The sequence below is a fragment of the Rosa chinensis genome, chromosome 5, assembly GCF_002994745.2.
Source record: "Rosa chinensis cultivar Old Blush chromosome 5, RchiOBHm-V2, whole genome shotgun sequence".
Taxonomy (NCBI): Eukaryota; Viridiplantae; Streptophyta; class Magnoliopsida; order Rosales; family Rosaceae; genus Rosa; species Rosa chinensis.
The window spans coordinates 74,863,902-74,880,460 of NC_037092.1; the positions used below are offsets into that span (position 1 = coordinate 74,863,902).

Consider the following 16,559-nt stretch of genomic DNA (forward strand, 5'->3'; position numbering starts at 1 on the left):
TGGTCTTAGAACCCTGACCTTCACTTTGATCACCACCCATCACAACAATTCAGTAGTAAAAATCACAGAGTATGCAGCAGAAAAAGAGGATATTCCAACAATTGCAGCGATATATATATATATATATATATATATATATATATATTTTGAAAACTGTTAGGATTGACCGAGTTGGTCGAGTTGACCGAGTTACCGAGTTGACTGGGTTACCGAGTGGACCGGGTTACTGAGTTGACCGGGTTACCGAGTTTAGCTGGTTCTGACGGAGGGAGAGGGACGACCGGAAGCGGGGCGACGTCTGACTGATGGGATTCGGCGATCTGCTGTAAACGACAGCGGACGAAGACCGATCTGATGTCGGAGACAGACGAAGACGAGGCTGGAAGCGGGGCGACGCTGGACTGATGGGAGGGAGAGGGACGATCGGAAGCGGGGCGGCGCCGGACTGATGGGATTCGGCGATCTGTCTGTTGCTGAAGAGATGGAGGCGGTCTGGGACACAAGACGAGCCGGTCTGGACCGAAGGTCTGGAAGATCTGTCTGTTGCTGAAGACGCAGTCGAGCGAGCGAAGGCTGTTGCTGAAGACGAAGTCGAGCGAACAAACAAGATGAAGAGGACATCTAAACGACGTCGTTTCAGAGCCTGACCAAAGAATTGGCTTTTAACCCAATAGTTTTTCCTTGGATTGAGAAAAAACTGAAAGAAAGAGACAACGTCTTTTTCGGATCTTTGCTCTGATACCAAGTCAAATAAGACAAGATTGAGAAAATAATTTTCTGATATATTATTACACCCATTCTGTGGTGTATATAAACAGATTACAATCGTACTACAACTATTGTGTACTACTGTACTACAACATATACAAGGTAAGTATTTACAACAATATATTCCTTTGTAGTCTATTCCTAATAGGGAACGATGACTCACACTAACAGTATGTGATAACAATTAAACATTGATTAGTTGTTTGACACCATTTATCTCAAAAAAAAAAAAAATTTGATTAGTTTACCTCCCTAGTGTGTTTCGCAACTAAACTTTGGTATGTGTTAACAATTAAACATTGGATTGTTCAATATAAAGCTTTTCCTTTTTCTTCCTTAATTCTTCATATAGTCGTGACTAATGCTGCTTAAACATTCATGCTTTTGGCAAACTGATGCAGCTTTGATATTTTGAGGCTTTTCCTTTCTTTTGGATTTCATGACCAGCAATATCTCTCTTGTATTGCATTGCCTGTTTATTTTATTGTTGATTTTGTTAGTTTTGTATAAATATGCATTTGAGAGGTAAGGCTCACTATGTCCCCCCATGACTAGGTGTATTTTTTTTTTATTAATAAAATTATCTCGCACTGTCGAGATTTTCCACAATAATTTTTTTTTGTACGTTAAAAAAACCAAGCTCACTCAGAGTTTCAATTCTAGATCCGCCACTGGTGTTAGTATTCCTATTTTTGAAGTAGATATTGTCAATTAATTAATAAGGAATGGCTCCATAAAGTTAGAATTATTCTTTCTTTTTCTGTAGAAAACCTCATGTTACCTAACACATCACTAGAAAATATCAACCATAATGACCAAATGAACAAAAGCAACAAATACCTCACAATATTGTACAGGCATCACCAAGGGTAGAGCCAGAAAATTTTTCCAGGTAAGGCAAGACAATGGCAGAAGGGGAAGAGAGGAAAATTAGAGGGAAGCTATAGATTCTGGAGGCAATTATGAAGATTTTGCCATATTTTTGCCCAATTTCTGCCATTTTCACATACCTTGCCTACACCAAATCAGTGTAAACGCAAAAACCCGGTCTACGTAAGTGCCTAATCTGGGCTCTATATGAGTCCGCCCCTGGGCATCACAAAATCAACAAACGCCTCAGAATAGTTATGACATGTAGTTATGACATGTATAACTCAACGTATAATAAGTTTTCATGTGAGTAACGCGATTTATTTCATTTGACAGTTACTTTCTACCCGATTGAAGTTCAACATACATATAATGATATAGTACTCATTAACCAAACCCGGCCGGCCCATCATTGTGAATGTCCATTATTGTTTTCAACAAATTCTACAATTATGACGAGTCCACTGAAATATTTCATCAACATTTCCCACTATGACATGAAATAATATATGTCCATATTGATGGTACAAATCATTAAATGGTAAAATGTAAAGGCTCCGGAATCATGTTAAAATTTCCCGCTCAATAATCTTCTCATCTAATAAATAAAAGGGCAATGATATAAGGCCTCAATAAGAACTAAAATTTGTGACCTCAAATTCTAGGTGTCATGTTATGTAAGTAAATGCAAATTTTATTTTCAATTCCACATAATATATCTTGCCACATCATACTATTGCAACACCAACTTTACCCTTCTATTCTTGATTGAAGAAAAAAAAAATTGCTGTTTAAATCTAAGCATGAGTGTAATGAAGAAACCGTGACTACCCAATTTTAGCTTCAAAATTGCCCACTTACTTCATTAAGAGTTTTTTAACCTCATTTACCCAATTCAGTATTAAATGACAATTTTAACATTCAATTAATTATAAAATTACAGCTTCACTCTCTCTCCTCTCTCTCTCTCTCTCCTCTCTCTCTCTGCAGACCGATCTCTCTCTCTCTCTCTCTCTCTCTCTCTCTCTCTCTCTCTCTCTCTCTCTCTCTCCCTACCTCAGGCCGAAGGTGGGAGGTGTGCGAGCAACCTCCCGCCCACGTCACGTGCAAGGCCGACGATGCAACGCTCTGCGTCACCTGCGACTGAGAAATCCACTCTTCTAACCCCCCTCAGCCGCTGACATGAGAGTTCTGGTGGCTCCATTCTACGACTCGCTGAACTCGAACGACTCAACCGCCGTCAAATCTGAGGCTGCGGTCAACTTCCTCGATGACCGCTACTTGTCCGACGTAGACGTAGACGGAGAGACGACTGAGGTCAGCAGAGAGGAAGCTGAGGCTGCATCGTGGCTGCTCCCAGATCCTACGGATCTGAACTTGGGGCAGTACGTGTTCTCCGACATGGATCTGGATTACGGGGCAGTGGATCCAAAAGCTCCAGATCAGGAGGAGCAGAACAGTAGCGGTACTGACGGAGTGGTCCCTGTGCAAAGCAAGACTGTCCAGCGTCAAAGCTTTGAAATGGAGTTGCCAACTTCCAAGCCTTTCATCTACGGCTACCATGGCCACTATTTAAGCTAGATTGTAAGACACTGTGACGTCCCGAACCCGAATTCACCGGTTTACTAGTCATTTGGACGGTAAACGACTTTTACTTTCACTTTTACTGTCGTTTCAATGCTTTTAGGGGGCCCTAAAAGTTGACTTTTTGTTCGGGTCAAAATTTGAGAAAATTTCCTTCATGAAAGTTGTAGAAGACGTTAAACCGAGCACGTGCATATGTGGTACGTAAAAATCGGAGTTCGTATGCGAAAGTTATAAGCAAAATAAAAAAATTACTGTTTATTGTAGATTGGTATAATTTTGAAAAGTTACTGTAGCCGGGTAACTTTTCTTCCTTTTCTCTCTCCTTCCCCCGTGCTCTCTCAGTCTCTCTTCTGCAACTCTCTCTTTCTCTCTTCTGCAACCTCCTCTTTCACCACCTCTAGGCCACCAAATGGCGAGCTGCGAGCATCGATGGACTCGTCTCCTCCTCCTTATCACGCATGTGGGAGTTGTTTGCGACGATTTGGCCGGAAATGTGGAGATCGAAGCCAACATTTTTACTGTATCAAATTGGTCAACGCCGATTTCCAGCCACCTCCGGTCATAAAGTCAGGTCCTTTAGAAGCGCCTTGAGCCACTCTTCATGCTCACCAAGTTTCAGAACCCAGATCGAAGCATGGAGGAAGAAAGCATAATTGGAAAATTTCACTGTACTTCGGAGTGCTTAATTGTTCGGCCACTTCAAGGTATTTTCTGACTTTGTCACAGTTGAGAAAGTTATTGGAAATGTTGAGATGATGCTGTGGATGAAATTTGGTGGCCGGAGAAGGAGTTGGCCGCCGCATGAATAGTGCGACGGTGAATAGTGCGGTGTATGAACAGTGATTTATATTATGTTTTTTTAATTTTTTTAGCTAGTTAAATCCTATAATTTTTGTAGAGGTTGAATATGTGAATTTGGTTGGAATTGGAGAAGTTTTTAATTGATTATGAATTTCTGGGAATTTAGGATTTCGATTATCGATTTACGAGAATCCGACCGTCGGATATCTCTTGGTTCTGACTTGGAACCTTTAAGATAACGAATTGGTATTAGATGTAAAATTTGGGTTGAATCAGAGAAGAAGTGGCGAGATGATTTATGAGGATTTGATTTTGAGAATCGTATTTAATTGTTGAATAGTTATTCACGGAAAATAATTGTGTACAGGGCGACGTACCGAGCTATTGCTCGACGAAGGAACTCGTATGCATGGTCGCCTAAATAGTACTGTGAGTGGACATTTATTTTAAATTAATTGTGCATGCAGCATATTAGCATTTTCCGATTGAGATTTAATTTATAATTTGAATTATTGAGTTTTATGGTTTTATGAGATTTAGTTTATCGAGATTTATTTATGAATTACGAGATTAGTATTGAAATTCCTTCCCGAGGGCTTTTAGTAGATTTTTGAGATAGTCATTCATGAGTTATTGAGTTGAGGAATGATTTTCGGGATGTTGTGATATAGGGAGCAGGGTGGCTCCAGGAGAATAAGGATGGATGATTTAGAAGTGTGGATGTTTTTCTACAAGTTTTGGGTTGTCCATTTTTAGGAGAAGTTCTGTCAAATTTTTGGTAGAATTTCTTCTAAAGTGGGCTCCGCAGGGCCTCTTCGGATTTCAGGGTGAAATCTGGGGCGGGTCCTGTCAGACACCTTCCTCGATCTTTGTGAATTGGTTACTGCTTATTATCGATCTGATCTAACAGTGTCTCTCTTTGTCATGTATCATCATCCTCTATGGATGTTAGCGTCGTGCCAAATGGCAACATGCTGACAGAGTTGTTAGATCCCTACCCCAAGTCGATCGGCGATCAGTTAACGCATCCGGCGGCTCAGATTTCATCGGCGGAACGGGAAGCTAGGGTGTTGAGGTATAGAGAGAAGAGAAAGAATCGAAAGTTCGAAAAGACGATTCGTTAATAAGATTATTAGGAGGCAATAATATGATTATTGGGGAGCAACAATATGATTATAAATTGATCAATTGTGCCTGTAGTGTATTCATTTTGGTTTTGGGAGTTTATACAATTCATTGGACGACAATAATATGATTATTGGAGGCAATAATATGATTATTGAGAGACAATAATATGATTATTGAGAGGCAATAATATGAGTATTGGGAGACAATAATATGATTATTGGAGGGCAGTAATATGGTTACTGGGTATTATTAGGGGGCAATAAATTCAGACGTCGGAATCCGGTCACCAGTCCTGTAGCCGGATTCAGGTGAACGGTCGCCGGATTTCGGTCACCGGTCGCAGAAGTCCGCGGTCGGCCACTGGTCACTGGAGCACAGCAAGGTGGAGGATAACTTTTCTCTCTAAGTGAGAAAGAAGGAGAGGGCAAAAAAGTCCCAAAAATAAATAAAAAGAATAAAAAAAGAATTAATTTGGTAGTAAGGAAATAATCCCTTAAAGTGTTTTGGGTAAATGAGATTAAAAAACTGTTAGTGGAGCAAGTGAGCAATTTTGTTGTTGAAATTGGGTAAATGATCATTTCCTAAAAAAAAATAATTTATTTTAGAAAGTCAAAATAACTTAGAGTTATTAGATTTTAAAAAGATAAGATGATATTTTTCTCAAGAGTTATATGATATAATTTGATAAATAAGTAATGTGTATAGGTGATATGACATGACACATAAAATTGAGGCTACAAATCATTTTCCTAAATAAAATTGCAGGTTTTAACTCTCCTTTGTTAAGGGAGGTCCGGGAAGAGGATACTTCGGTAATATCGTGCATGTGCAAAAATATCTGAGTGGTCATAGCTTAGCTAGCTGGACCCTTTGGACAAATGAAAGCGATCGCTTTCAACGATTCTCTGTCACTTTACAGCCTACAAGACCCTATTGTAACTATTGTTCGTTCTAATTAATTTGGACTGGTGACTGCAGACCACCGAACCCATGCCAAGTGAACCTTCAACACCGGCTGCGCGCCATTCAAGTCCACACAAATTACATATCGCAAACCCAGCTAGGGCCAAGTAAGCAGATATATCAATGCATATACGTCTTTATATATGTGAATGTGGCTACAGTGGGATACTTCGTTATCATGTAAAGGCTTTGATTCGTAGTTTTCTTTGGCTGTGATTGGATATTGAAATACGAGGGTCGTCTTCTACGATCAATCGATCATGAATTAATTGGAATCCGAAGTGGGCGGTGGACTGAATAGTCTACTTTTGTGAATAAGGTCCAGCGCAATGATGTTCAGGTTTTCCGAAAATGGAATCATTCTGGGCCTTTTGGCTTCATCAGTTTGTGGTTGTCATGGATTTCAACTTACAGTAGCTTAGATATACATGCATGTGGGTTTTTGTCCAGATTTATGTATATATGGGTGTTATTGCATGAACAGCTCAAGCCTCCTACCGCACACATGAACAATACCAAGAGGGCAAGAGACAGGTCTACGTGACTAGATATCTCTCCCTGAACCAGCAACATTCCAACAGCATTATATATAGGTCGGATTTAGAGTGGAGATGATAAAACTTAGATATTTTGTTCTTGAGTGTTAATATTAGTATGCTCATTCATTTAGGTCAGAGGCCAATGGGTAGGATGGGGTAAATACATAGATCTTAGGGTTCAATTTCCTTTTCCAAGAAAGATAAAAGAAAAATTAGGGCAAATGAATGCGATCCACATATTGCTGAAGATTAATTTGAGTGGGCAGGAGTCAGGGACGCACAAAGGACAGTTGCAGTTAGAACCACATATTATTACGGTAGCTACGCTAAAGTTTATTTGGTGGTGTCACTGTAGTAATGTAGAGTCAAGATATGTTATCCAAATTGACATGAAATCATCATCGCGTTCTACCATATGTCTACGATCTCGAAATAGATTCTTTTTGTAGAGGAAATGGTAACCACATTTTTTAAGAGGCCTACCCAAGAAGATTATATACACAATCCATGATGGTAAAACACTTTGATCAGACTAGAATTTGTTATGACATGCAGTACCAATCTTACACATGTAGGGTTGTAAATAGGCTCGATACAGTTCTAATTCGATTTGTATTTGACTCATTTTTTGCTTGTTTGGTTCGTCTTCATAAGATGAATGCGTTGAACTTGAACTCAATATTAAGCCTGATAAAAAAAGAGCCAGGCTTGAATAATGATGTATTCGGCTCGTCAATCTCGCGAGCAACTTATATTTTTCATGAGTAGCTCGAGCTTGTTAAAGCTCAGTTCATGAAAATTTATAGTGTAAATAAAATATAATTTTTCTAATAAAAACCAATTTTTTTTCTTTGCCTTCCTTGTCGACTTTAAGAGAATTTTGAGTATAACAAGTAACAAAAAGGGACAATACTTGTGGAACAATTGAATTAGATTAGTGCAACAAATCAAACTCTAGCCTACGATTAGGGGTCCTACCATAGATTTTAAGGCTTAGGGTATGGTCGGGCCAGACCTAGTCAAAGTCAACCAAACTTAGGGTCGAGCCGGGCCAGGTCGAGGCTTCAATATGTAAGCCTTTACCCATCCTTAAGGCCCATTCCGTAAGAGTCAAAAGGGGCGGGGCGGCCTTCCGAATAGGGCTAACAAGTGCCGAAAGGGCCTTACTTTGTTAAAAAGAATACTTTTTTTTTGGCAAAATATGGCTCATTGGTTGTATCAGGGGGTAATCTAGTAATCATTTTTTTTTTTTGAAAGGATCATTTTTTTTAATTTACCCAATTTAATATATACATTTTTTTGAACTTACCTTGATAACACTTATAAAAATTAGTTAAGATTTATCATCTCTCCAAATCTCTCCAAATTTATTGTTATTTAACATAGAAAATAAATATTCCTAAATCAATTACAAAATAATAAAGGGATAAGTTGTTTGTGGATAAAATTATTAGGGCTTATTTGGATAAGTTTAAAGGGTCGGGCCAAGCTTGGCCCTAATGGGATCAAATGGGCCAGGTTTCATTTTCATGGCCCTTACCCTACCCTATTTGAAAATGGACCAGGCTGAACTGCCCTAATGCAAAGGATCGGGTCGGCGGGCTTGAAATGAGTTTAGGGCCTAAGAGTCAAATGATGACCTCTACCTACAATTAAGATGGGGCAACCCATCAAATCAATTTAGATTATTATTTTATTTAAAATTTTCTTCTCCGTATTTAACTTTATAATTTCGAAACTGTTTCATTCTCTTATGTTCCCAGGGAAGCCAACTTCGTTGCTGATGCTGTTACAAATATGGGTCATAGATCTTCTACTCCTATCACTTAGTCCAAAAAGTTGCTGTTCTCAGCTTTGTCTGCTTTTAATTTTGATCAGTTTAGTTCTGGTTGTAGTAGCTGTAATTTTTATTCCCACCTCAAAAAAGAAAAAAAGAAAAAATTTTGAGCCAAATGAGCTAAGTGGAGCATAATTCAAGCTCCAGCTTAAAAAAAATATTCGAACCAAGCTGAACTTGAGCATAAAACAAATTATTCAATTGTAACCTTAGCTCAAGCTCGATAAAAAGCAACTGACCCGAGCTTGATCACCTTGGTATTCGTTTCGACTTATTTACACCCTATAAAGGTGTTCATGTAGTCTTTTCCAAAAATCAACAACTTTTTCATTCATGTGGGATCAAATCTACTGTTTCGGTAATATTGAATACATGCAGAACAAGTACACATGTTTCTTATTTATTTATATATTTATTTATTGTTGGGAGACATGCTATAAATTCGGAAAAAAAAATTAGCGAACTACAGAAAATCCCTTGATAAATGATCACTATCCATAAAATTTCAAATTATACATACACTAAAGCTCCCAGCACTGTTCATAAGGGAGAGAAAAGATCAAGTGTGAGCTATATATACAGAATCATTGATTTTGTGCATGTGTATTTCGGAGAGGATGCAAAAGCATTAAAAATGAGGTTTTCAGGTGTGTAGGATCATATTGGTATTGTAATGGATCATCTGCCAAAAGGTTAGAAACCGGACCTAACTTTCTTTGTTTGTCCTTCCGCCATGCTTTTAAAAAAAAAAAAATTATACAGAAATATGATGCTGACCTAGCAGCAAAGGCAGCAGCTACAACTGTCCTTGGCATCCAAGTTGGGTGTGGATTCAGGCCTAAAATTCCATGTTGGAGATGAATCTTTAGTGGCAAGTATGAGAGAACTTTAGCGGTAAATTTGCTATCTTTCAATGTAATTAGCTAGAATGTAGTAGCCATCAAGCTGGCTAGAATGCCTTCTTTTTTGGTTTTATGGTATGGATGGATACATGAATGCTACCTCTTTTGGTATATTAGATGGTTGAATTAGAGTATTTCAATGCCTAAATCATATATTGTGCATTATTTTGTGCAAATATTTTAGGTAAAGAACCAAAAATAATCAAACAACAGTCAATTACATTACGTTGTATGAATACACATATATCGTTAATTACACAACAAATCAATTTTAATCACACAATGGTATCTATAAAATTTTGTCGTCTCACTAATACTCACACAACGGTCCCTATAAAATTTTGTTGCCTCACTAATACTCACATAACGGTCCCTATAAAATTTTGTTGCCTCATTAGTACTCAAACAACAGAACAAATAGGTATCAGTTGTCCAATGTTAAATCACACAACGGTTCCTATAAAATTTTGTTGTCTCATTAGTACTCACACAACAAAACAAATAGGTATCAGTTGTCCAATGTTAAATCACACAACGGTACAGAAACAATGTGTTGTATGACCTGTGAAGAATTCAACATTGAGTCTCACTCAGATAATAGATCCCATACTGTTGTGTTGTATGAGAAGTTAACCAACAACAGTATGGTATTACTTTCATTGTCTGAGTGTCATTTTTCTGTTGTGTGAGAAGTTAACCAACAACAGCATGGTACTTACTTCTGTTGTCTGCTGTTGTCTGACCACCATAGAAATAACAATTGAATGCGCCGCATCCATTTTCTGGCATTGGCATGTGCAGAATTGGTGCAACGGTTATAAGAAGTGTGTTGTGTCTATGATATACACACAACGGTGTTTCACCGTTGTTGGAGTGTGCTCATCACACAACACCAAGATAGATGACAGACATGGGCCAAATCACACAACAGATTTCCACCATTGTGTGACGCACTTTTTGTAGTAGTGAGACTTTATAATTGCATGCTTAGCACCGTCTTTGACAGAAGGGTAGCGATGGTGAGCCACTACAAGAGAAAATAGCAAAAGCGAGGAATTTCACTATGACAACCCAAAATTCGTCCCAAAAACTTGGCAAATACGAGAAAATTTTAGTTATCGCACATGATTCCATCGGCAACAACCAATTTGTCGCATAACATAGGTATTTGTGAGAAATTGACAGTTGTCGCCCATATGACATTATGCGACACCCAATTCCTCACAAAATGTTAATTAGGCGACAATTTTTACCAACTGTCGATTAATGTTTGTGTGACAACTTTAACTTCCTTGCAAAAGATTAATTAGGCGACGACTTCTGAGAATTGTCGTTTAATCTTTATATGACAACTAGATTTTTGTCGCTGAAGACTGATTTAGCGATAACTTGTGTGAGTTGTCGGTTAATGTTTATGTGACAACCTTAACTTTCTCGCTGAAAATCTATTGGGAGACAACTTTAATGGGTTGTCGCTTAATGTTTATGTGACAATTTGAATTTCCTTACTGAAAACTAATTAGGTGACGATTTCTATTAGTTGTTGGTTAATTTTTATGTAACAATTTTAATTTTCTCGCAAAAGACCAATTAACAGGTTGTCGCTTGATGATTATGTAACAACTTGAACTTCCTCACTGAAACTCAATTAGGTGACGACTTGTGATGACTTGGATTTATGTTATTTAATTTTGGTAATTAATAATGGACCAGTTGTACGAATAATTGTTATTGTGCTTTATTCGTAGGTTGTATGTGAAGTGTAATGGTTTTCGTATGTGTAATTATTCGAATTTCACAGTTTAGGGGGTCGTGTGAAGTTTGACTTTTTATATGTTGGGATTCTCAGAAAACTTCATTCATGAAAGTTTTAGAGCGCGTCGATACGAGCTCATGGACATGCGGAACGCGTCAATTGGAGTTTGTATGAGAAAGTTATGACTATCGGAAGAAGTTTCCGTTTTAGTATAAATATGGAAAATTAGAAAATGAAATCATAAAATCCCATTTCCATTTCCGGAAACCATCTTTCTCTCTCTCTTCTCTCTCGACTGATACCTTCGGTATCTGAGTTTTCCGCCTGACCCGACCCAGATCCGGACGATCCGACACTGCCGGAACTCGCAGCTCAGGCGATCTCTGGCCGTGAAACTTGGTCAGCTGATTCGTCTCCTCCGTCTGGTCGTCTCTGTGGCATCCTCTAGAGGCAATATCCACCGTGTACGGCATAGTTTGGTGTTTTCGAACCCGACCGGAAAACGTAGCTCAGGTGACGATACGGCTTCAAGTTTCCTCCTTTGGCTTCGTGGGAGCCTTCTGGATCGATCTATGGTGTTTGTTTGGATCGATTTACATGGAAATCGGTTCAACTCGGATTGAGCAAAAATCCAAAGCTTGTGAGGTAGTTTTCGACCCTTTATGCTTGTTTTCTTACTTCAAGCTAGTTATGAAAATTGACAAGGATGCTTAGATGAACAGCTTTGATGTTGGGAGTTTTGTGAAATATTGAGTTTTGGCCGGCGGCGTTCTGGTGGCTTTCCGGCCATGTAGGGAACTGTTTTTGGTATTATATATGTTCTACTCGTTGATACGAATGTTTCGATATATAATATGCAAATTTTGGATTTCGTATGGATTTGTCATGATTTTTACGGTTTCATACCGATCGATTTATTCGATCCGTGAGGATTCGAGCTTCCGATCGACTTGTGGGTTGGTCATATCGATCGTGGAAGTATTCCGGAGACTTTGAGAGGTTATTTTGTGGATTGGCTAAGTTGGTCAAATGTGAATCGTTACTAAGTTGGAACCGTATGTGTTAGGTACTTGGCGAAGTACTTTGGACGGTTATTTTGTGGATTGGCTGCTTTGTACTATATTGAAGATGTAGCGGAAGTTTCGAGGTGAGTAATCTCACAAGGTTCATTATAAACGGAATTACCATTATTGTTTTGGCGTTAATTATTTAACTGCAAACTATAGTTGGTATTAGTAGGATTCCTGAGAGAATGACTACGTATATATATATTTACGTGAAATATATATATTCTTGTGAATGATGTGTGATGAATAATATGCATGATGGTGTTGATATTATTGTTGAAGGCGACTTTTCAGGAAACAATATTGTGGAAAAAGATGTTTTCTATTGTTTGAAAAGTAGTGAATTTGATGTAACATGTTTGAGTCAAGCGTGACTCATTTTAGATGTATTGGTCCTTGTACCAAGAGCCACAGATGGTGAGCAGAGATGGGGAAAGCTGAAACTAGATGTTGTAACGTTTTTAGGTCAGGTGCGACTTACTTAACGTTTGACTTTAAGACCAGACAGGGTCTAAAGATCATATGTCACAGATGGTTACAGGTTGCAGATGGTGACCTTGATGTTTGATTTTATGACCAGACGGGGTCTGAAGATCATATGTCACAGATGTTAACCTTAATGTTGATTCTAAGACCAGACGGGGTATGAAAATCACATGTCACAGATGGTGACCAAGGCAGGAAATAGGCAATCACGTTCGTGGTCGGACGAGTGGTTACGATTTCAGTAGAGCTATAGTCTGTTTGCCATTATAGCTTATGGGGGTAACGGTCGAGGTTGCTAGAGACTCATAAGTATGTAGTTTAAAGGAGAGTTCCGAGAGTATTTTTCTTTTATTGTCTAGATGAGACTTGACTTGCTTCTTGATGGTTAAGTTAGCAAATAGAACATTATCACAGCGGTGATTTATGTTGTCCTTTCGATGGAAAGGTTATGGAGTGTTAAAAGGAATCATGGTTGCATGGTTTCCTTAAACTAATTTGTGTGAGTTGTTGATTGATGTTCATGAGTTACTCATACGAGCTTTCATAAGCTTACCGGGTTTGTTGTGTGGAAACCCGGTGCACCATTCTATAGTGTAGGGGTTAATCCTGCAGGTCAGGGTAATCGTGGCTGAAGCTGAGGTAGCTTGTTGGCAGCTGAACTGATAGGAAACAAATTTTGTTGGCTTTGCCATTGTATGACTTCCGCTATGTAGTAAGCTCTGAGGAGCATTTACTTTTTATTTTGCGATGACAATTTAATTCGTAAGTTTGTGTAATATGTGACTCTATGGAGCGGGTCAATATTGAAATTTTGGGTTCAGGGCTTCAATATGCACTTGGTGTAAAGGATTGATGTTTCCAGGTATTTTGTATTGATGAATGAACTCTCACGAGTGTATAATTATGGGATTGTATATCGATTTTTATTGTGTTAAAAATCAGGGGCGTGACACGACTTCTACAAGTTGTCGAATGTATATGTGACAACTTTAATTTTCTCGCAAAATGTCAATTAGGCAACAACTTCTATCAGTTGTCAGTTAACGTTTATGAGACAACTTTAATTTTCTTACAAAAGACTAATTAGGTGCCGATTTCTACAAGTTGTCGTTTAGTATTTGTGTGACAACTTGAACTCCCTTGCTGAAAACCAATTAGACGATGACTTGTACTAGATGTCAGTTAATGTTTATATGACAACTTTAATTTTCTTACAAAAGATCAATTAGGCGACGACTTCTACCGGTTGTCGCTTAGTGATTATGTGACAAATTGAACTTCCTCGCTGGAAACCAATTATACGACAACTTGTTCAAGTTTCTAGTGAGGAAATAGCCTAACAGAGAGGCAGCGCAATCTATTTGGAAAACATGATCCAAGGTGAAATCTCTCAAGGCAGATTTGAGTGAGGTGAAATCCCTTCAAGGAGAATCTTTGTGAGGAGAAATCCACTCAAGATGAGTATGGGTGAGGAGAAATTCCCTCAAGGGGAATCTAGGTGAAGATAAATCCCTTCAAAGGGAATCCAGATAAGGGGAAATCCCCTCAAGATGAATCTGAGTGAGGAATAATCCTCTTGAGAGAAATCCGATTAATGAGAAATCCTCTCAATATAATTAATTATATGAAGATTTCAAAGAAAGCAAAAAGAAGAAATTTTTTATTTCACTGTAAATGAGTTGTTTCAATGTCACGGTAGGTGCATTGTTTCAAGCAGCTGTATGCGTGGGGAAGACACTTTTCTTTATTTGGAAAAGCTTGATGCTTGTAATACTGGATAGATTTCTATGCAAGAATGATGTCTTCACAAAATTAACCAAATTCCTAATCATTTGATCATTCAAAATTATGTAAACAAATGTAATCCGTTAGATAAAATTAGGATTCTAAAAATTGGCCTAGGCGGCCGCCTCAGTTCCATCCGATTTCCCCTTAGTGGAGCGAGCTGGGCACTGGGATAAAGTCGGCGGCCTAGACGGGGCTGGGCGGTCGGCGCCTAGGCGTTTGGGCTTTTTTTTTTTTTTTTTTCTTTTCTCTCTCTCTCTTAACCAAAATGTGAAGAGAGGTGAGAGAACCCTATTTTCTAGGTTGAAAGTCAAAACTCAAAACGCAAAACGCTCCGTCGCTCTCTCTTCTGGGTTTCGTCGCTCTCTCTCTCTCTTTTCTGCACGCTCCGTCGGCCGTCTGCCAGTTGCTCTCTCTCTATCCGACAGGCTCTCTCTCGATCAGTCGATTGACTCGATTCTCAGTCTCTCTCCGGCCAGCTCTTTAGCTCTCCAACTCGCAGGTAAACTCGATTCTCAGTCTTTCTGGGTTTTACTCTCAATCGAATTTCTGGGTTTTAGTCTCACAATCTCACAATTTCTGGGTTCACACTTTTTAGGGCTTTCTGGGTTTGATTTTGGGTTGGATTTTTGGGTTCAAGGCTTCAAGCTCGGTGATTCTTCAACCTCGAAGCTTGCTGATTCTTCATTCTTCAAGCTCTATTTCTGGGTTCAATTGGTGATTCTTCAAGCTCGATTTTTGGGTTTTGGATTTGGTGTTTCTGCAAGCTCGGTGAGTCTTGTTAAGTTGCTGGGCATTGAGAGATTTCACTGATTTGAGTCATAGTTGAAGTGATTCTGGCATTCTGCAAGCTCCGTGAATGTTATAAACTTAATTGAATTGTAGTTGTGTATCTCATACTCAAGTTTTGGATTTTGGACTGTGGTGTTTCTGATTCATGATTGTTGGAGTTGTTTTGGACTTTGCTTACTGCATTGTTTTGAGATGATGATATTTGGCTTCTGTATCTATTTTGGATGGGAATTGAATTAGTTGATTAATTGAATTGCATATGTTTTGGCCTTTGTGAATGGGAATTGAATCAATTGATTCATCTATTTTGCATGATTAGTGATTGATTACTGCCTATGCTCAGTTTTTAATTATGCTCTGTTATGGACTTTTTGAGTTTTTGGTAATTCATTTAAGTTTTGAATTAGGCTCAATTTTGGTAAACTGAATTGCATATATAGAAATGGTCAAATGGCTGATTGGTTGTTGTTCAGCAATGTCGGAGATGGAAGAATCAAATTTGCAATTTTTTTTATTATTATTAAGAACTCATTATCTCATTGTTGTTGAACATTTTATCTATATTTTGAGTATTTTTACTATTTTCAAACATTATAATACCTTTTATATTTTTATTTATATAATTATATGTTATAAAAAAAAAAAATTTAAAAAACCGCCTAGGCCCCTAGGCGCGAGTCCCCGACCTTTCGCCCGACTAGCGCCTAGTGTTTTTTAGAACCTTCGATAAAATTAAAACAAATATTGTGCTAATCAAATGATTAAAGCTTTTTTAATTTTGCTAATTTTTTATAGAATTCATATGTGTGTAGGTAACTACAGAATGAGTGGTTGTGATTATTAAAATCGTCCTCACTTTTTAAGTTTAAAGATATCCTTTATTGATCCTCCCTATATACCAATAATAACGATACACTAAGTTCAATCTATATAAATATATATATATATATATATATATATATATATATATATACAACGCCGTTCTAGTGAGGGATCCATTTTTTGATCTTTTCTAGGGATATATAGGGCATTTGACCGACTTTTCGATCATATTTTCGCATCTCAACTGTTCAGTTTTTAGGTCCTAATGTGTAGATCATTTCTGTAAATTTTTAGTCAAATTGATTATACTTAAGGCATTCAAAATGGCGATTTAAGATTATAAGTATAAACGGTTCAAGTTTGACAGGTTTGGTTCGTCCATTGATTTAATCTAGTTTGATACATTAACGATCACCGATTTGGCTGAAAATTTGCAAAAATGATCTACACATTATG

General features: G+C 38.1%; 1 protein-coding gene across 1 annotated transcript; it reads left to right on the forward strand.

Moving 5' to 3' along the window:
- Positions 1 to 448: 448 nt before the first annotated feature.
- LOC112164056 (zinc finger protein CONSTANS-LIKE 4-like) lies at positions 449 to 5,273 on the forward strand. The gene is given in 4 exon segments (XM_024300300.2): positions 449 to 512; positions 2,700 to 2,804; positions 2,807 to 3,203; positions 4,940 to 5,273. Coding segments are annotated over 4 exon segments (777 nt in total). The 3' UTR covers positions 5,151 to 5,273.
- The last annotated feature ends 11,286 nt before the right edge of the window (positions 5,274 to 16,559 follow it).